The sequence below is a fragment of the Micropterus salmoides genome, unplaced genomic scaffold, assembly GCF_014851395.1.
Source record: "Micropterus salmoides isolate LMB-PRFRI ecotype aquatic unplaced genomic scaffold, ASM1485139v1 Ms_hic_scaffold_2, whole genome shotgun sequence".
Classification (NCBI taxonomy): Eukaryota; Metazoa; Chordata; class Actinopteri; order Centrarchiformes; family Centrarchidae; genus Micropterus; species Micropterus salmoides.
This window is the reverse complement of record NW_024041150.1, coordinates 32,620,864-32,641,378: the sequence shown is the minus strand read 5'-3', so window position 1 is coordinate 32,641,378 and position 20,515 is coordinate 32,620,864. Positions and strand designations below refer to the sequence as shown.

The window sequence follows — 20,515 nt, the reverse complement described above, 5'->3', positions numbered from 1 at the left end:
TCATTTAATATAAAGCGACTGCCAGAAGCTGCTTAGCTTAGTTTAGCACAAACACTAGGAACAGCTAGTTTGGCTTCGTCCGAAGATAACAAAATCTGCCTACCAGCAACTCTAAAACTCACTAACATGTTATATCTTATTTTTTTTTGTAGTAAAAATGTAATATTACTTACTATTTATAATAATTTAAGTGTAAAAATATATTTTCTGCATTCTACATGATTGTCTTTTAAGATGTTTAGAGTCAAAACTTTTCTATTATTTCTTTGGCCTGAAGCAGTCATACAGTATTTTTAAAAAGCCCTAAAATGATATCAAAACCAGGTTTAAAAAGCTCAGAATGTATAATTTGTGTATATTTGCAGAATGTAAACACCTCAGGCAATTCAAACTCCCAAATTCATGAAAACCGTACTGAGGACATGACCTCGGAATCCTCAAAAACACATAGTGTTGCTTGTTTTCTGCAAAGAAATGAGGTGCAGATGGCAAAAATGTTTTTTGTTTTCTTTTGTAGTTGAAACAGCAGCACAAGGAGCACTCTGAGCAGCGATTGGCCATCGAGGAGCTCGAACGCAACATCCGGTTGGCTGAAGACGTCTGTCCAGGCATCACAGACAGGATGGTCACACACATCATTGCCAGGTACCAGAAGTACGTCATTTTATATATCTCCAAACAAAATATCTCTGTCTTCCTCCATCAGTTCATTTGTTTACCAAATGTTGTGATTTCTGTCACTCGCCCTCAGATTCACGACCAACTGAAGGACAGATGGATCTTAAAAAAGGAAGTACGTTATGTGAAGAGAGACTGTGTCTCCATACAGCGATGCTGCTGGATGATGGAAACAGAGGAGATTTGCTGTGCGATGTCTCCTTACTGCGCACACACACACATCACAAACACACACACACACACACACTAATGTAATATATTCAGCATATATTCACTGCAGCTGGTTGAAGGCCTTTTTTCTCCACAAGTTGGATTCGAAAGACAGCTGCGTGTCTGAAGTTTTGAAAGTAGAATCTGAGTTGTCAGTTAGATTTGTGGTTTTCATTTCCCCCTTTTAGGGTCATGAACCTCTCCATTAATTTTTTGAAAATGTAATCATTTCTTGAGCTTGAGCATTTTTGAGTGATGAGCAGACATTTTGGTCAAACTTAATTCAAACATAAGTCCCTAAGTCAGTCTACTTAAGTTATATTTAAACTTCCTAAATTACCATGATTTGCCTTTAATTATTTATGCTTTCATTTTCTAAAAGTTTTAATGGAGGTGTCATGTTTTTGTTGAAACCGCAAACAGACAAATATAGAGAAGAGGGTTCCTGACCATCAGCAGTGGTATGTTTTGTGTCATGACTTGTCTTGACTTTGTAGATGTCTATATGTTTGTTCGCTAGCACTTGAGACAGATTATATGCCATTATTACATATTTTTTGTTGTCTTCAGTGATGCTTTAAATTACAGTTCCCTGACCCAGAGAAGATCTTGTCTACTCTTCAAAGACTAACACATAAGCGTAACATATGTTTTTAGGATTGTCATTTTAGCTCTGAAATAGAAATGCTATCAAAGATGTACTCCACCGCTGGAACAATGCTGAGGACAGGAGAAAAGAATTCTGAAATCAGAATCCCCAGCTTTACTGACAGATTTATATGGTAAATATTTTGAACACACGGTGTGGAAGACCTTCCTTAAAGTTGAACACACTTGAGGAATCTTAAAAACATTTTTATTTTATGTTTCCCCGGCGAGAAACATGTAAAAACTGATCCTTTTTAGGTATCCAGACTAATTTTTTAACCCATTTTTGGGACCTGCCAAACTCTAGCCCAGCTAGGCAGCTAGTGGCTTGCTAACTAGTAAGCTAGCAGGCTAACTGTTGTTGTACCCGTTTCCAAAAGTACTTGCTAACCACTGCTAGTTAAGTTTTAACCTAATTACTCAAAACGGCTCCGTTTTGAATAAGATCAGTGTTGCTTGTGTTTGGTTGGCGTCAAAATGTGTGGTCCAAAGAAAGGGTGGTAAATCCTAACTTTGCCTTTGGTCTGGAAGTAACTTGACTGTTGGTTAAGATTGGAATTCTGGGATTAATTTTTTCGGATGTGTGTAGTTCAAAATACTTCTGGTTGGAATATGGAAATGAAAAATGTCCAGTGTCTGCAGACAAGGCACAACCGCACCAAGGTCTTCACTCGCCACTGAAAAGACTGTCCTTTTTCTTAATATGTTGAGTTTGGGAAAAAATTGTAAAGGACTGTTACGAATCAACTTTTTGACAGATGTTAACTTGATGTGTAAGCATTTGATAGTAGACAGGTCATTTTTAAAAGCATGAAGGGAGCTGTAATCTCAGGTATTACGAATAGTTTGTACCAAAGACACTATAAAAGTTGGTCATTGTATATTTTTGTCTTTTTATATATCATAAGGGATACAACAGTGCTTGTTGGGGGGGGAGGGGGGGTGTACAATGAAAGATGTAAGATTATACAGAAATGTACTCTCTTTTTTTTGTAGCGGGACTTAGAGTTTTATGAATAAATATTTAAGTTTGATTGAGAAACATGTTTCAACTGTTTCTTTTCACTACTCTTATTTTTTTTCTCAAGGACAAATCATGGCAATGAGGCACATGTTGTACTGAGCAAAGTAGTTTTCGTTCAATGGTTATCAGTGCGCATGTATTAAAATTGTGACAAATTTTGGGGTATGAATGGTTTCTGACAATCTTTGCTTTAATTTAGATTTCTGTTACCACATTGTGTCTTAAATAATTGTTTATAATCGGATTGCTTTGTTGAAATTACCCAATAATGTTAAACAATTGTAATAATACCAGAAAAAGGTATTAATTTATTATTAAGTCACATTTATTGTTTTCATCCTTTTATAATCATTTATTGGCAAATGCAGTTGTGTTATATGAAGCGAAAAATTCTTTGTTCACACTTCTCTACTGATTCACAAAAATCATTCATATAAAATAACAAATCCAGCTACGTCACCCAAAAATCCAGTAATCTTTACCAAATCCATCTAAACACAGCAACAGAACACACAAGACTTCATATTAAAGTCCAAAACCATTTCTTTCTTGCCCTGTGCATTTTGGCTTAGAGAATGCTGCATAACACCATAAGTTTCTTCAGGCTGTTGCTTCACAAAGCAGGAGCAATTGGCCAGAAGAAGAAAATAAAGACACATTAACACCGGACTCCTACACACAGCCACGCTGCTATTGACCTAAAAATGCTGTTTCTCCTTGGCTTTGCAAAAGCCGGGTTAGTTGATACATCTGAGGCTTGTACAGCTTGTTTGACCTTGGGTGGTCCGCTAGGAGGGGTACATAGGTATGATTTTAGATGTATTAACAATCCTCAAAATTGTACCCATAATGTGGCTACTAAAGAGCAGCTGGTGTTTTCAGAAGTTGAGGTTTTCGCTAAAAGGCAAAAAGAGTACATTTAATCTGCCAGAACACTTTAAAGACAAGACACTTCTCATACACACAGTATGAAGCCATCACATTTATTACAATAGTCCTGTTTTATCTACAGTCTGTGTTTTTGTGCGATTGTGTTTTTTTTTTTTTTAAACCATCCCGCCAGTTTTCAGTGTGATCATATCATGAACCTTTGCACAGTTTGCATGTGTGTCTACAGAGTTACTTCAGTAATCTTCGCAGCACCTTTAGTCTTGTCTCCTCCTAAGTTTTCTTTCATCTCGTCTTCGCCCTTCTGCTCCTTGTTTGCTCTCTCCATCGCAACACTTTCCGCCTCCTCTTTCTCCTCCGCCTCTTCCTCCTCATCCAGTTGGAGGCTTCCAGAAGAAAACCTCATTCTGGCTAGTCCGGCGGATCGTACCATTTTCCCCAGCGGGGGTGGTGGGCAGTAATACGGATAGAAAACCTCTGGGTCTGAATCGCTGTAGCTTCCCGTGGTGCCTCCAATCATGCATAGCGAGGCGGGTCGTTCAGGCAGAGGGGAGGAGTTTAGTGGGAGGTAGGTGGGTCTGGAGGGGCGTGTCAGGTGGGGGTAGTAACCAAGGGGACGAAACTCAGATGCAGGGTTAAAGGTGGGGTTAGAACTTCTTGAGAGGTGAAACTTAACATCTGGTTGGCTAGCCACGCGGCGAGGCAGTCCCGGCAGGAAGTTGGAGTCGTCACTGTAATGCCCCGCCTCCGTATGTCCAACGCCCAAGAGCCTCGCTCCATTGCTTCCTGGCTGGTAAACCCTAGCCAATCCCAGTCCGCCTGAGCCGGAGGGGCGGAAGTTCCTCCTGATTGGCGAGTTGGACGGTGAACCATGGCTTAGCGGATAGAAAGATGATCGCGATAGGCCATCCATTGTTACGTAATCCTGCCTTCTTGCCTGCGGGAAACGCTCCAGTGAGGAAACAGCAACATAGTCCGACAAGTAGGGGTGACGGTTAAAAGGTGAGGAACCAGCTAATGGGAATGTTGGGAGGATAGGGTGATACTGGTACGCAGGACTATTTGGGTAGAGAAGAACCAACTGCTGAGGGGCATCCGGGTGTGGCTGGGGATTGGGCCGACGCCGTGACCTGTTACCATAGACACCGGCTAGCCTTTGGGCTTGGCGCTGCGTCCCGATCCGCCCCCCCCTCACATCCTCCATTACAGATGTGGAGGCAGATCTTATCTTGGGCGAGAGGGACGATTGGTGTAGAGATGGAGAGAGGGGAGTGACTTGGGAGAGAGGGAGGCTCCTCTGGGTGACCTCGACAGATGACTGGCTGCGTTTAGCCCCTCCTCCACAGATTTCGATGTCGTCTACGTCTTGGTGATGTGGGTCCAACTCATCCTGACTGCGGGCTGCCAAAGCATGACTTGACCGAGTCAAAGGGTGGGAGTGCTCGTACAACTGAGGAGATAGGACATAAAACATTAGACCTTCCTAACGATTATTTTCATATCAATTAAGCTGCATATATTTGGCATTCTTGCTTGAAAAATTACTTACGATTATCAAAATAGTTCACTTTCTGTTCATCACCTTATAGACTAATCAACTAATTAATGCAGCTCTACTTGTTATGTGAAAGCAAGCTATCTGCATCAATGTTTTTCCTACTCTGTGAATGTTAGTTTATTTTAGTTTTCTTTACTTGTTTGGAGACATCCGTGAGGAGATCAGGTGAAGAACGACAGTGTCTGGGATCGAAGTCTGACTGACAATAAGTCCTGGATGACGAGTGATGAGACATAAAGAAAAGATGATAAATAGAGACGATAAGAAATCACTTCTCTCTTTCGTTAGCTTGTATTTGATATTTTTTCCAAATGGTTCATCTGTTACCAGGGTGCTTTTCCTTTGACCCTTAACCTACACAAGACCTTGGTTAAGTTGACTGTTAGCTAAATGTGTAAAATATACAGTAAATTCACACAACAAGAGAAAAGAAATAAGAATAACAAAATTAACTATCCTGTTGGGGTTTGGCATCCCACCACAGTTCAAAAACATTGAAAATAAATGCCTTTATTGGTGGTTTCTTTGTTTTTGAGGTAAATCGAAGCCTTTTTTTGTTTGCTTCATTTACTCTCACCTCTCAAAGTGCGAAGGCTTCTTCTCCCCTGATCCCATACACTCCAGCAGCTGTTTCTGGGTCCGCCCGCTACCACACAAAATAAAACATTAAAAACAAACATTACACATGAAATAGTCATTATAACCATTATCTTCAAGGATACAGCAGTGTCTAAGAGCGATATACAAAGCTCTTCCCAAAATTAAATGAAATTCTGAAACAGTGAAATGCAAAACTTCAGTTTTTCCAAATGCATTCTGGTAACACCTCCTAAACAACAAAAAGCAGTGTAAAAGGTTGTTCTTTGTCTTGCAACCTGCATAGATGACCCATCTCTAAATCAGGGTCAGACCCTTAAAGGGTTGACCAAGCAGGCATGTTTGGATTGACTTTAGATGGTTAGAGGAAGGTTCATGTTTAGTCATCAGTTTAAATCTTTCCCTGAGGATAGGTAATCCACCTCAGTGTTTGGGCGTTAGAAAATTCTTGAGGTCTCAATTGAAAATGAACACCAAGTTAATTGTAGGTCTCTGAAAAGACATGAACAGACCCAAAGAGACTGGTGCCACAACCTGAGCATTTCTTTGTTTGAGTTCAACATTTATAAAACGACAACAAAACTAGATGTGTAACCACACTTGAAAACAAACATAGAAACAAATGTGACAGAAAAAGGAGAAAACTGTAAAAATAATTGGAGCTTTGGTAAGAGATATAATATTTACCTGTATCTAAAGCTGGAGCCCTTACTGGACAGCAGTGTTTTGTGTATTGTCTTCGGTTCCTCTGCCAGTCTGAAGAAGGCATGGTACTCCACGCACGTCTTCCAGAAGGACTTGCATACATCCCGACTGGTCATGGAGAACTCTAGTGTGTCCTTACACGACGGCTGGATGGACATCACACAACACGTACATTATGTAAATATGTGTAAATAAATGCAGCCACCCAAACACGGAGTTTTAAAACAAACAGAGGATTAAGCCAGGTCAGGTCCTCACCCCAACTTTGTCGTGTAGTTTAATGAGGAAATGTTTTCGCTTGAAGCTCAGCTTTCGGATCTTCGCCCAGCTAAACGTGTTGATTTTGGTGTTTCCCTAGAAAGCACAGAAGATTAATGCGTGTTGTTCAGTGCAAGACGACAGTCTATAAAGATATAACATGTTGATGTTAAGGTGTAACATGTAGTGTTTTACAATGTTAGTCTCTTGCTTTAGATGTACCTATGTATGTGGAAAGTTTTGTCCTGTTGGTGGCTAAAAAAGAGTCAAGGGGATTACCAAAGGATTCATCCTCTGGAGACCCTGAATGTCTGTGCCAAATTTTCATGGCAACCCATCCAAAATTTGTTGAGAAATTTCACTCTGGACCAACAAACTAACCCTGCCATCCCTAGAGCTGAGCTGCTAATGTGGCTAAAAACAGCCCCCCTGCAGGCAGAGTAGTGGCATGACAGCAAGCACTTTCAGCTACCAGCTTTATGGAAGGTTAATCCGTGTGTGAAGGTGTGTTGTTTAGACTAACAGCCACATACCTGAAAGACAAGTACTCCAGAGTGCGTGACAGCCAGGTTGATCCTCATTCCCTCCCCGTCATGGGCGGGGTGAGGCCTGATACCGTACATGTCCAGCTTCCTTGCCACCTCCAGCAGTTGGATATCAGAGTCTGCTGGAGACGCACCTCTACAGAAAGCGAGAGAGAAGAGACTGAATGAAAAGTGCAGGCTATATTTACCAACACATTTTAACCATGAATGACCTTAGGTGTGATTAAGTTGTGATGTCTTTGTTGAATCCCTTTTGGTGTGGAAAAACATCCACACAGCTGTCCATACACCACAGTCAGCAATAAGTTTTTGTTGTGTACCTGTGTTTCTTGTGAAACTTGATGATCTTGTGGTCTAGGTATTCCTGGTTGGGGACATACTGCTTCATCTCTAAATGGTGACAGTCGAGCTCTTCGTCATAGTCCCCTAGCTCTGCTGTAACACAAACACACACGTTAAAACATGCTTGGAAAAATAGTGTTTACATATAAATAAATCAGTACAGTCACAGGGTATGTTTGTAATAAGTCTTTCTTTTCTCTAACTTTGTGTTTCCAAATATCTTTATTTGGATAAAACACACGTTTTTAATGCTCAATAACAGTGGTGAATGAAGTATTAATATATTGCCACACTGAAAATAAGTATTATAAGTCCGGCATTCAAAACCGTGTCTATCCTGTGAGAACCACGTAGCTTTAACAAGTCAACCTTTCATGAGCTCAGAGAAACAGCCTGTTTTCAGCTTTGCTAAGATGCTCTTTCCAGCTGATTTATCTAACTTAAAGTAGGCAACGTTGGAGAACTAGAGACAGCTACATTTTGAGAGTAGCCAACCAAAGAAATTCCAGCCCGTCCCTTGAGGCCTTCCTCAACAGCCAATCATTTAATTCAAATGAAATACTCAGGCTAATTAAGTGCTTATATTACAGTCCAATGACAGCCACAAACAGGCTACTGGATTTTTTTCATTCATTTTTTTCATTCTTGTGTCACAGCATTGCATTTGAAAATTGATTGTAATCTGAAATGTAACTAAAGCTGTCAGACAAATGTAGTGAAGTAAAAAGTACCTCTGAGATTTGGTGGAGTAGAAGTATAAAGTTGCATAAAATAGAAATATTCAGGTAAAGTACAGGTACCTTGAATCTGTACTTAAGTACACCACTTAATTAACTGTACTTAGTTACATTCCACCACTGTCAGTAATACATATAATAAACAGTATATAAATTCAATTATGTCTGCTGGCTTGGATTTACTTCTTTATGACAACTTTGAGTATGTCTGTATTTTAATGCTTACACTGCAGTATATGAGAGACTAGCAGGGCGGCGCTGTTGTCATGACAGGTCAAACTGCCGTTAGACAAGTCCTGTTTTATCTGTAAGGCAAAAAGATACCTACACACACACACACACACACACATAATAAGAACATCTATAATTCATTGATTTCATGTGTTAGGAGGTGAGATGTGATAAGAGAGATAAGAGGTAAATAAATATCTCATCATCTTGAGACAACAGTGGATACAGTTTGGATATATGACAAAGATCCAAAGATGTCTAACAAACATAGTTACCTGGTGAGGCCTCTCTTTAGTTGTCCGGGATCTGGTGGGAAGAACTTTACTATAAACCTGAAGAACAGATCGTTGGTGTCTGGAAAAAAAGAAAAGGAACATTAAAGATACAGAAGCATTGACTTGTTTTTCTACTGCAAGTGCGAAATTAGCAGAAAGTTTGATCAGTGGTGAAAAGTATATTTATTTAAGTACTGTACTTATTCTATTACAACTTTGAGGTACTTGTACTTGTATGCCACTTTATACTTCTCCACTAAATTTCAAAGGGAAACTTTACTATTTTACTACTCTTTTTTTTTTTACACAAAACAACATTATCAACTTATTAAATATGATGCATTATTATAGATTAAAGATTATGTTGCTGATTATACTGGCTCAGCCCCCCCCCCCCCCCGTGTCTGTCGATGTGGGTGTGTTTTGGGGCGAGGTAGTGACACCTATCTTCTCATCAACACCTGGTATATAAGACTCAAGGCCTCCTGTGATCGGCGCTAGATTATTCAGTACCTAACCACAGTAGAGTACATCAGGCCAAGTATAGGTTCTAGTGTTTCTAGTTTTGTTGTTTGCTAGAAACCTTCATTGTGTTTTTCTCTTTAAGATTCTTGTGTTGTCTGCTGGAGTTTTCACTTTGCTTGTATCGCCATATGCTACTTTGGAAACCGGATCTCTTCAGCTCCAACCTGCCTGCCCCTTACTCTAGCCAAGCCTTACCCAGCCTTCATCATCTTTGCACCTTTTGTTAAGTAATGAAGCCTGTAAAAGTTGGTCTGTCTCTTGTGCTTTGTGTCTGCGCTTGGGTCACCCACACAAGCCTTAACAGGAGGTATAGGAAGCTCTGCTGGGATTTACGTGAGGTCATCATGTTCTTAGAAGAATGTTTATGTTGTAGTTTGCCCTGCAACAAAACTAACAGGAGAGCCTCTGAAGTCCCTAAAATATATTTTATTGTCTTATTACCATGTGTGCAGAGATTTCAGAACGAGGATTGTCCTTGAGCCATACTTCTGGTTACAAAGGTCACCGAGAGTCACTCGTATGGATCCTGTCCATGATGTTGTCATACACCTGGTATAACCGTCTGAGCCTGTCAGTGGCTTAAAGAAGCACTTTTTGTCGACATAATTTTGACGAGCGCAATTCCCTCGAAGGAATACTTTGCAGCTACTGCAGCCGGTTTGCAGCTGTGGCTGAAGCCATCTACTACACTGATTCCAAAACGTTTTTAGGATCCATAACTATGTTTTCAGTGGTGGATAAAAACCTCACATAATGAACCGTTATGTTTGTATTACCTTAGAATGAGCCATTTCTATCTACATACACTGCGGGACCCCTCACCATGTTGGAACACCATGTTTCTACAATACACAAACTGGCTTGGAAAGGGAGAGCTGAGCGGTGGCTGCATTCATGTGGTGTCAAAATAATCAGAATCCTTTTTTTCCTCCTTGAATCTTTTTTGCAAAAAGAGAAATAAAGTGTACATGGGACATAAAGAAGAATACAGAAACTATGATTTGTGCAAAATCACATATTTTTAATACATATTTGCAAACATGTAATTTGTAATATGGTTATAATGGTTTGCTGTCCATGAACTAGATGTCTGCGTGTTGTTTATACGCTCTGATAATGCTAATCCGACACATCTTTGTAGTAGCGTCCATGTTGATTCCACAGTCTGACTTAAGAGCACATGAACACACACCGAAGTCGGAAGGACGAAGGACGACCATCTGAGGAGCATGAGAATGCACTGTGAGCAGCTGGTTGTGATTCGCAACCCTCACCACTAGATGCCACTAAAACTTACACAACTTTCTCCAACTAAATGAAAACAAGACAGAAGTAATATTATTTGGTTCCCCAAACTCAATTGAGGAATTATCAAAAATTCTGGGCCCCCTGTCCATTAATGTACAACCCTTTGCTAGGAACTTAGGGGTTATCCTTGATTTAGCATTAAAATTTGACAAACATATAAACTCTGTTGTTAAAGGTTCATTTAAGGACCATAGCAAAACTTAAATCCATCCTCTCTGTAAAGGACCTTGAAACTGTCTTGCATGCTCTTATATCATCTCGAATTGATTACTTCAGTTACTTGTACTCAATGTGACATCTCAGTGGCATCTGTCACTCATCTTTATCAAGCTTGTTCAAAATGCAGCTGCTAGATTGTTAACTGGTACAAGGAAGAGGGACCATATATCCCCAATATTGGCTGCTCTTCACTGGTTACAGTCAAATATAGAATCGATTTTAAGGTGCTGTTAATTGTTTTTAAGGCGTTACATGGACTGGCCCAATCTTATATTTCAGAACTCCTAATATTTCATCACTCCTCCAGACTCCTCAGATCATCAAACCAATCACTCTTAGCCATCCCACAGTCTCGTATGAAAACAAAGGGTGCCCGTGCCTTTTCAGTGGTGGCCCCAAGACTGTGGAATAATTTACCCCTGATTATTAGATCACCCCCCACTATCCACACTTTTAAGTCTCGACTTAAAACACATTTTTATTCTTTGGCGTTTGAGTCTGTTTAGGGGCATCTGCGCTTGTGTCTTTATTTATCTATTTTGTATCTAAATTTGTTGTTTTTCTATCTTATTGCTGTATGTTATTAATCGTTTGGCCTGTTTTAATTTATCTGGTTATATTTTTTATGTCTTCTTCTGTATAACTTGTCCAGCACTTTTAAATGTGCTTTAGAAATAAACTTGGCTTGACTTGACACTGAAACTTTAAGTAATGGATGTGAGTACTTCTTCCAGAGAGAAGAATGATGCTTAAAGTAGAAGATGCAGAGAAAATGGAATTGGTTTGTTTCCCCTAGACTCTGCTGTGGTTTCTATTCTGCTGGATTTTGCTCCTGCACCACTAATGAAAGACAACGACAGCAACAATACAGTTATTTTTCACATTACCAACGTCACACCCTCTACTTGCATTTTAGCTTGTAGAGAATCATTACACATTGTCTCACATTTCTGTTGAGACCCTTGACCATAACCCTGGTAGTGACATATCACTATATCCCACTTTCTGTCTTAAGTACCTGGTAAGAGTTTATCCTGGTTTCTGAAACTAAAATATGATGTTTACATGTTTACTTGATCATAACTGGAGTGCATGTAAAAGTGAAGTGCCTGTGACTTACATTTAATCTGTTTAGCCAGCGGCTTCAGCAGCTCTAACCACACCTGCAACAGAAATGTGTTACATGGCAAAGAAATTAAAATATTCTTTATGCGTGTACATGTGTGTTAAATCTTTCTTACGTAGTTGCCGCTGTGGTGTCTGAATTCCAGTCCAAAGTACTCTTTCTCCAGCAGTTTCAGATGGCCACACACTTTGTTGAAGAAGTCGCCGCCTAAAACCTTTTGCTGAGAAAGAGAGAGAATTAAAGTGGTAATAAGAGAGTGAGAGGGATTTTTAATTGGATTTTTTAATTGAGACGCTCTTAAAACTCGAGTCCATGGACTCTCAGGGGACCCCAGCTCAATTTCCCTGTTACTTAGTTCATGAGAACTTTGCATATTGTAAAGTTGTATAATGCTGCATTCACTGTTATGGGTCATATAGACTGGAGGTCTGTTGTTTTCAAAGTGAACTGAAAGTCCTCCAGAGTTGAGGTAACATTTGACTCCTGCCCACAAGGCAGGTGAGAAAAGCTAATGATGTTTTGGTTTTAACAAGTCAAATAGGTGCTTTGTTACACACATGTGGGGTCACACTTATTTCCAATAAAGATTTAATTGTGAAAAAACAAGAACTTGTTGCACACTTTCCCACTGGCTGTGAATGCAGGATAATACAAAAGGATAATAAACAAAAATATTTAAAGCTTAAATTCCATGTTGATCTGTTATCTGTTTTCTGAAGCCTAACTGCTACTGGATTTATTAGGTTATGATTTGAGTTTTAAAATCTGACATTTATATATATAGCTACTATTTTACGGGGTTTTTTTCACTTTAGTACTTTTAAGTACATGTTGCTGATAATACTTAGATAATTTTACTTAAGTTAGGTTAGGTATGCAATTCTAATCCAAGACTGTGTTTTATCAAATTCAGCGAATATCTCAACGGTGTGGGGGATATTTTCTTGGCGCCTTATTACCAACTGAGCATCGTTTAAACGCTCCAGCCTACTTGAGTATTGCTGCTGACCATGTCCATCCCTTTATGACCACAGTGGACCCATCTTCTGATGGCTACTTCCAGCAGGATAATGCACCATGTCACTTTCACTGTACTCCAGTGGCCTCCACAGTCACCAGGTCTCAATCCAATAGAGCACCTTTAGGATGTGGTGGGACGGGATATTTGCATCAGTGTATGATGCAAATCAATATGGACCAAAGTCTCTAAGGAACGTCTCTAACACCTTGTTGAAAGTATGCCACAAAGAATTAAGGCAGTTCTGAAGGCAAAAAGGGGTCCAACCCGGTACTAGCAAGGTGTACCTTGTGCAAGACCCACTAAGGTAGATCTAAGTAACATTTACATTGATTTCAGTCCAATAAAATGTAGGACGGATGTGCACTCAAGAACCTTTCATTGTGTCCTCCTCAAACTTCTCCTCTTATTGCCTCCTCTCCTGTTCTTTTTTTCTTTCCCTCTTCTTCCCTCATTTTCTTTCTCATCTCTCTAATTACCGAGATGTGCATTGTTCCCTTAACTGCAGCAACACAATTGTTTTTTTTTTTTAGTGTTTGCTGTCTGCTAGCCAGTGTTTAGCACCCCGACAAGGGTCACTGGACGTCCCTCATTAACTTGTCATGAGAAAGAGCGAGAGGGAGGAAGAGGAGGGACAGAGCAGCTGTAAGCGATTATGAAGAGAACACAGGCCTAACCGATGATTACTGGAAACAAATGGCCGCCCCCAGAACAACAGAAGAGTTTCAATAGAGCAGAATAGAGTAAAACTGAGTGGAATTAAACTTTATTGTCCAATCTGCTGGCTGGAAATTCATCCGTGAGACATATAATGTAAAATGTAGGAAAATATGATGTCCTTTCAAACAAATGTCATGACATGCCTGAAATATATATATAATTATTTCAATTTTATTTGTCAAAACATCCTGTTAATTAATACCGTTTCATTTTATTCTTTTAATTAAAGGGGAAATCCATCAATTTTACACATCAGAGTCTGTTTGCAGGTGTTGGTGAATACTACTGCATATGTGAAATAAGTTGTTTAAAGCCTTTATTGTCTCCAGAGGGAGCTGTGTGAAGTCTGATAAACTGCCTCAAGTAAAAACACTTGAGTCATGTGAGTTGCTGAAGACTACAACTTTAAAAATGAAAAGAAATCTGTCGGTGTGGAGTTAGAAAGAAGTGAGCTTACCAAACCTCTGTAGCCAGAGGCTCAAGGCTTCATTAGCTGCTGCTAGCATAACACAGCTTAATCTCTGACTGAACAACCTGTATGGTCAAGACCCCTTGGCGTCAGTTTGTAACGCACTGGGAAGCCAGGGCTTTTATGAACCCTAAAAGCATGTATAGCGTATAAATAACAGAAAAGTCCAACTAAGGAAGTGGTTGGGGTAGACAGGTGGGTCACAAACCAGACTTTCACCAAGGAGACTGGTGTTTGTCTTCCTTCTGAAACAAAACCTCAACATTGATTGTTTTTATTTACCGTAAAACTTCAGCTAATAGCCGATTCCCAAATAGCTGCCTACCCCGTTTACTGGCCTGGTGAGGGAACCCATTTTGATTAAACGCCTGGTCTGGTTTTTAAAGAAGACCTTTGGATGTGTAAAACCTCTTCAAACCCGCCGGGTCGCCCGCTTTAGCTGCTTCCAAGCTGCTTTGATCGTTAATACAAATATTAATGTTTAAATGTAAGATCAATATCAATATGGATATGCCACATACCATTATATCAGTTAGATTCTCTGTAATTCAATCGTTCAGTTCATTTAAGGGAAACCACGAGCCCCAAAGTCTAATTCTTATAGATTTACCAGTGTAACCGACAAGAGATGAAAAAAAATGAAATAAGTGCCGACTCCCGTTACGTGTGAGGCGCTGGTTAAGTATGAATGTGTCCATTGAAATCTAACTGAAAGTTGCATTTTTATTGTTGCTAACTTGACTGCGGAGCCCTACACGTCAAAAAACGACACTAAAGGGGTACCCTGGGTGTTACCAAGCGACGACAAGGGTCTTGACCAACTGACCATACAGGGCTGGACTGGTAATATGGCATAAATGCCCGGTGGGCCAACGCACCTTTGGGGCTGGTGTAATGTAAATTATTTATTTATGTAACTGTTTTTTATAAATGGGCCAATGATCGGCCCACAACGCACGGACAGCGGCCCATTGGGTAATTTTCTATACTGACACTGGGCCGGCCCAATTACATCTCTTACTAGCCCCCACCCCCTCTGCTCTCTGTTTCTTGTGTTACAGCCCCCACCAAAAAATCTTCAGATGGCTGCCGCCAAATGCGTGAAAACAACCGATATGTTTGTTACCGTTGCTGCAGTAGCTTCAACATCAACATCAGCAGGCACAGACACTTGAAGGAGTAAAGGAGAGCCATGGCCTCTGGCAGGCAGAGGAGGAGGCTTGTGTTAGCGAGTGACAAAGTGACAGGGCCGTGGGAGAGAGAGAGAGAGCAGGAGTGGAGAGTGGAGGTGAAGGGGTAAGCATGGAGCAGCTCAACCTGTAGGAAGGGAGGGTCATTTACACTGGGGACGCTGGGGACAGGTACCCCCCACTTTTTGAAAGCATTTGTTAAAAATGTTCAGAAAAATATCTTGCTCCAAGAAATATTAATTAACAAATAAAAATGCTATGAGAAAGGTTTATTTGCACAATAAGCCTGCAATGCAATGGAAACCTCTGCGTTCAAAAAAAGTAACTTAAGCTAAAAAGAAATAATAAGCTACTGATTACTGCATTATATTCTATTACATTTTTATATTCTGAATTGTCACCTACCACCTGAATTTTGTGCTTCCCATATAAATAAAGACATCTCCACCATAAATTGGTGCAGAAAATGTCTCCAGAATGCAGGGAGGACCCCCAGACCCCCCCACCAAATATTTCATCAATAAATGTTTTTTCTAAATAGAAGGCCTATTAAAAAATATTCTTGTCTTGTTGTCATAGTGCAATATCACATCTCATGGGCTAAGTGTTTCATCAACACCCCTAATCTCAGGAGGGTGTATATGTGATGGGTGTCTGACCAATTTTGGTTGGCTGCCTGGGCCAAAAATACCACGGCTGATTTTTTGTCCCAGTCCAGCCCTGCGTCCATATGTGAGAGTTGGGAGTGAGACTGAACTGTCTGCTGTTGAGTTGCATTGTGGGTAATGTAGGCGCCTGCATTGCTGTATGCCGCCGCAGCAGCGTCTTTTTAATAACTGGGTGATGCCACAGGCAGAAATGTCGAATTCCACACGGTTTTGTATTAACACAACTTTAGTTTACTTTTCCTAAAACAATAACAAGCACTAGGCATGGTTCCATAAAATAAATCTGACACTACATTTTACTTGAGTCCCTTTATTCATTCCTGTATCTACTCTGTGTCTGTCTACCATTCCCACTGTCTGATCATTAATTGGGGTTTTGCCCCCCAGGTTAGACGATTGGAGTCTCTCTCTCACACACACACACACACACACACACACACACACACACACACTGAGTACCAACTTGAAATCTATTTTTATGATTTTGTGTCTGTCACACACTTATCTCCTCTTTTTATCAGATACACTATATTTATCACAGAGTGGGTAGTCTATTTTTCCCCTCGTTCATCCATCCATTCATCCCCTTTCTTTCTTTTATTGTTTCTTTCTTCACCTCTCTTCTCCTCCTCCTCCCCCTCCTCCTCTAAAGATGCTACTAATGCCCCTGAGGGCCGCTTGGAAACCGTCAGAGAAAGCATGGGCGTGGAAAATGGAGCTACTTTGCTAACACAATACCCCAAGCCAAACACACGCAGTGAAAGTCTCTTTTTAGATTGCATTGCTGCCTTGCAGGCGACGTCACCATGTTGAAAACGCAGCCCGTTTGCTTTTCTGGAGCTGGACTGTGGACCACATGACCGTTCATAGACAGCAGAGTGTTTACGTTTCACATCCAGCTGTTTACACCTCACACAGCTGTTTGACAGCCAAACACCTGTAACTGTTTGGATTTGTAACACATATTTTCTTAGTATTTGTCTGATTCAGTCAATCTATTTTAAGATATTTAATTTCCAAAATTTACTTCCACCCCGAATCTGTTCACGCCTCTGTTGGACACAATAACATGAACACCTGTCCTGTACGATCTATCCAGTATAAAAAAAGTAGATATAAAAATTAAGTAGAGTTATAAATTATAATGGTGTTTAACCATTGTGTAAATGAAGCATTGATTCAACGCTTGTAGTGTTGTCATATTGGAATGCATTTAATCCCAATAAGTGTTTTTATGAATGAATGAATACTGATCAATCTCCACCAGAACACCGTTTAAAATTTTGGCATAATATTTCAGGGGCCAGCGAGAAAGTCTGACATTCATGATTACTGCTAAAGAAAACTTGTTTCACAAGCTTTTTAAGTTAGTAAAGAGCTTTGCAAGTTTAAATATTGTTCATCGTTCATAAAGGTTTACATTCTGTTTTTTGTTGTTTTGTTTTGTTTGTCCCCGTCACATATTACACATTAGAGCAGGATGTCCTGTCTTGCATCCATACATGCTGCGGCTGTAACGATTATTTTCATTATCAATTAATCTGCAGATTGTTTTTCTACAAAATTGTGAAACATACCTATCACAGTTTGATATAATTGCTTGTTTTGTCTGACCGGCACAGCTAAAACCAAATATATATATTTAGTGTTACGTAATATAAGACAAAGAAAAGCAGCAAAAATAAACATTTGAAAAGCTGGAAAATTTTTCCACTTTTGCTTGAAATGACTACTGATTAATTTATTATAAAAACTGATTATTCGACTAATCATTGCACTTCCAGATTCACAACACTTTAGCCTCAGTTTCTCAGTCTAATCTGTCTCTATTGTGCAATAAAGACAACAACACTGTGGGGACATATTTTAGGGTAGCAGCAGCCCAAATGTTTGCAGGTAGCAGGAAGGCCCAGACCTGAACTATGTCTCCTGATGGAGGTGCAGCCTAGAGATATGAGATGTTGGTGACTGTGATGTTGCTGGTTTGAAGTCATGTAGATAGTTTAAGACCATCTGTGTCCATGTGGAAGAAATCCAATGTTCAGGGGAAGAAATACTCATATCGGGGTGGTGATGGTGCAGTGGATAAGACACATGCCTTTGGTGTGAGAGACCCAGGTTCTGTTCGCCACAGTGACATACACCATTGTGTCCCTAAGCAAGACACTTAACTCCCAGTTGCTCCAGAGGTTTGCTTTGGATAAAAGTGTTAGCTACATGAATAAATGTTATAAGTACTGCAGTTTCATTGTTTTAATCCTATGTTACTTAACATAGTAACATAACAAGTCCAACATTCAAAATCATACTAACATGTATTAGCGTCAAACGTAAGGAACAAATTTACTGCTTATGCAGAATGGCCCATTTCAGAATTATACATATTATAGATATGATATTATAGATATATAGATGCATTAGTGATGCATTAATGTGTAAGAATCAATAATGTTAATTTCAACTACTGACGGGTAGTTTAATCCATAATCAAACATCATAATTTAGTTGATTTATATTTGATGTTAAAAATCAGAATCCACCAAGTAACTAGAAAATAATGTTGAGTGTAAAAATTACAACATTGTCTTCCGGAATATGTAGTGGAGTACAAGTAGGACCTCAAAATTGTACTTGGGTAGGCCTGCAGTACTTGAGGAAATGTACTTAGTTAGCTACATTCCAACGCAGGTGCTGATTGTCTTATGAAATTATGCTGTAATATTAAATTAAATTCCACTTATGTATGACCGCTGGCGAGTTATAGTCTTAATATCGGATCCAAATCAGAATCCAGCCTGAACATGATGTGCAAACACTTTGCTGTCTCTTTTTCTACAGGATTGAGAGAAAATCTAAATCTATCTAAAGTAAGAACAGAATGAAAAAAACCCTACAACAAAAACACGGCGTGCTTTGTGAAAGCAGAACTCCTGCGTCAGAGAACAATTTGGGATATATTTTATAAATCATTAAAAATGCAATTGCAGCAAAAAAAAAAAAAAAAAAAAAAAATCCGGTGTAAAAAAACAACAACAAATATTTCAAATATTGACAAACTTACCTCCACCTCGAACGTGCGCTCGCTGTCATCCAGGAAGATCACGCGCAACCGGAGTTTCGTCTCTTTGGAGACCAGGGACTTGGTCGTCAGGCTCCCGAGTCTCCGGGTCCGCCGCTGACGGTCCCCCATGTCTCTGTGTCTCTCTCAGGAGGAATGACAACAACGAGGACCGCAGCCATCCATCAAATCCACCGTCCTGAGTGTAAATCCCCAAGTCGCAGCAGCACGACGGCTTCACGCGCTCCTCCTCGTTACCACCATCTTCATCATCGTCGTCCTCTCCTCTCCTCCGGGGACCCGTGGCTGCCAACGGAGCGCGCGCTCTCCAGACGCGTGATGGCACGCTGACGTTGTTTCCAGTCACTGGTCCAGCCTCTCTATACTACAATACTATACTGCAGGGATGGAGGAAGTACTTTTTCCTGCGTTCAAAATAATACTTCTGTACAGTAGTAGGCTACAAGTAAAAGTAATTATTATCATCATCATCATCATCATCATTATCATCATCATCACAATTGTCATTACCGATGCATTGATATCAGTAAGCAGACCTTACTTCAGTCTATTTGCCGTATTTCCACTTTATGCTACTTTTACTTCTACTCCACTATTTCAGAAGGAAATATTGTACTTTTTACTCCAATTGAATTACTTACTTTATGAGAAGACTTCTGGTCAGGTGTACATTAGTCAGAGCTGTGCATGGAATTCAAACACAGCACTAATTAGGACACATAGCCTAACTATTTTTACCAGTTAAACTACCAAACAGTATAATAAGTAGGCTAGGCCACTTATGCATTACTACATCAGCAGATACAAATCAATAACATAACACTGACTGGGTCAACTCTGCACAATGAGAAGGCTTCTTCAACTACATTTTTTCTGAGAACTTAAGTAAATGTTAAATGCAGCACTTTCACAATGTGGTGTTACTATTTTTATTAAAGTAGATCATCTTAATACTTAGTCTGCCACTTTATAAAAGATTGGGTAGTTTAAGTCCATAGGCCAGTATTATAACCCCACACTCCAAGTACAAGTGCCCTAAAATATTACTTATGCACAGTGCTTGAGTAAATGTAGTTAACTTAACAGTATACTGTGTTGATATGACACTAAATGTATACATTACAGTTGAATGAAATGTCATTATCAACACAATTTCACACAAAGCAACCAAGTCAAGTTAAACAATAAATAAAATGAAATAGAATTAAACATAGATAAATAGGTAGACCGTCTAAAACAGTGTGATTAAAAGAAGCATCAGTATTTTAATTATATCAGAATATTAAAGAATCTTTATTGCTTTATAATAATAGTCCTGTAAGAGCTTATACATCATGACTGTGACTTTATATAATAAGTGCTTTTAATTTGTAAAATATTGCTTTGATATCCAGGTATACAGTGGGTTTGTGTAGCACATTTTACCTTTAAAGAGCCAATCCAGACGTCTTTTCTTTTTGCTCTGAATAATAACTGATGTTTTTCCTCACAAAAAGT

General features: G+C 39.6%; 2 protein-coding genes across 3 annotated transcripts in view; one reads left to right on the top strand and one right to left on the bottom strand.

Moving 5' to 3' along the window:
* The window catches only part of stk26 (serine/threonine protein kinase 26), a 33,974-nt gene extending 31,396 nt beyond the window's left edge, over positions 1–2,578 (top strand). The window contains exons 11-12 of one of the 2 annotated variants that reach the window (XM_038731222.1): positions 518–645; positions 752–2,578. In XM_038731222.1, the coding sequence (XP_038587150.1) occupies positions 518–645; positions 752–767 (144 nt within the window). In that variant the 3' untranslated portion in view covers positions 768–2,578. Of the gene's footprint in view, positions 1–517; positions 655–751 lie in introns of both variants that reach the window. The other variant, XM_038731221.1, reaches the window with a different exon arrangement.
* Positions 2,579–2,639: 61 nt separating this feature from the next.
* LOC119912173 (FERM domain-containing protein 7) lies at positions 2,640–19,368 on the bottom strand. Its single transcript, XM_038731223.1, has 12 exons — positions 19,001–19,368; positions 11,990–12,094; positions 11,869–11,911; positions 8,697–8,775; positions 8,417–8,514; positions 7,432–7,546; positions 7,100–7,247; positions 6,567–6,662; positions 6,291–6,454; positions 5,584–5,652; positions 5,143–5,218; positions 2,640–4,898 (listed from the first exon to the last, which is right to left on the bottom strand). The coding sequence occupies exons 1-12, from the start codon at positions 19,127–19,129 to the stop codon at positions 3,672–3,674; spliced, it is 2,349 nt and encodes a 782-aa protein (XP_038587151.1). The 5' UTR covers positions 19,130–19,368; the 3' UTR covers positions 2,640–3,671.
* Positions 19,369–20,515: the final 1,147 nt, after the last annotated feature.

What these genes read in the sequence shown, in the direction of transcription:
- LOC119912173 (XM_038731223.1), bottom strand. Translation starts at nt 19,129, where the DNA reads ATGGGGGACCGTCAGCGGCGGACCCGGAGACTCGGGAGCCTGACGACC. An exon ending in AACTACACGACAAAGTTGGG is followed by an intron (nt 6,455 to 6,566) that starts GTGAGGACCTGA and finishes ATGTCCATCCAG; the next exon opens with CCGTCGTGTAAGGACACACT. An exon ending in GGCTCCAGCTTTAGATACAG is followed by an intron (nt 5,653 to 6,290) that starts GTAAATATTATA and finishes TTTGTGTGGTAG; the next exon opens with CGGGCGGACCCAGAAACAGC.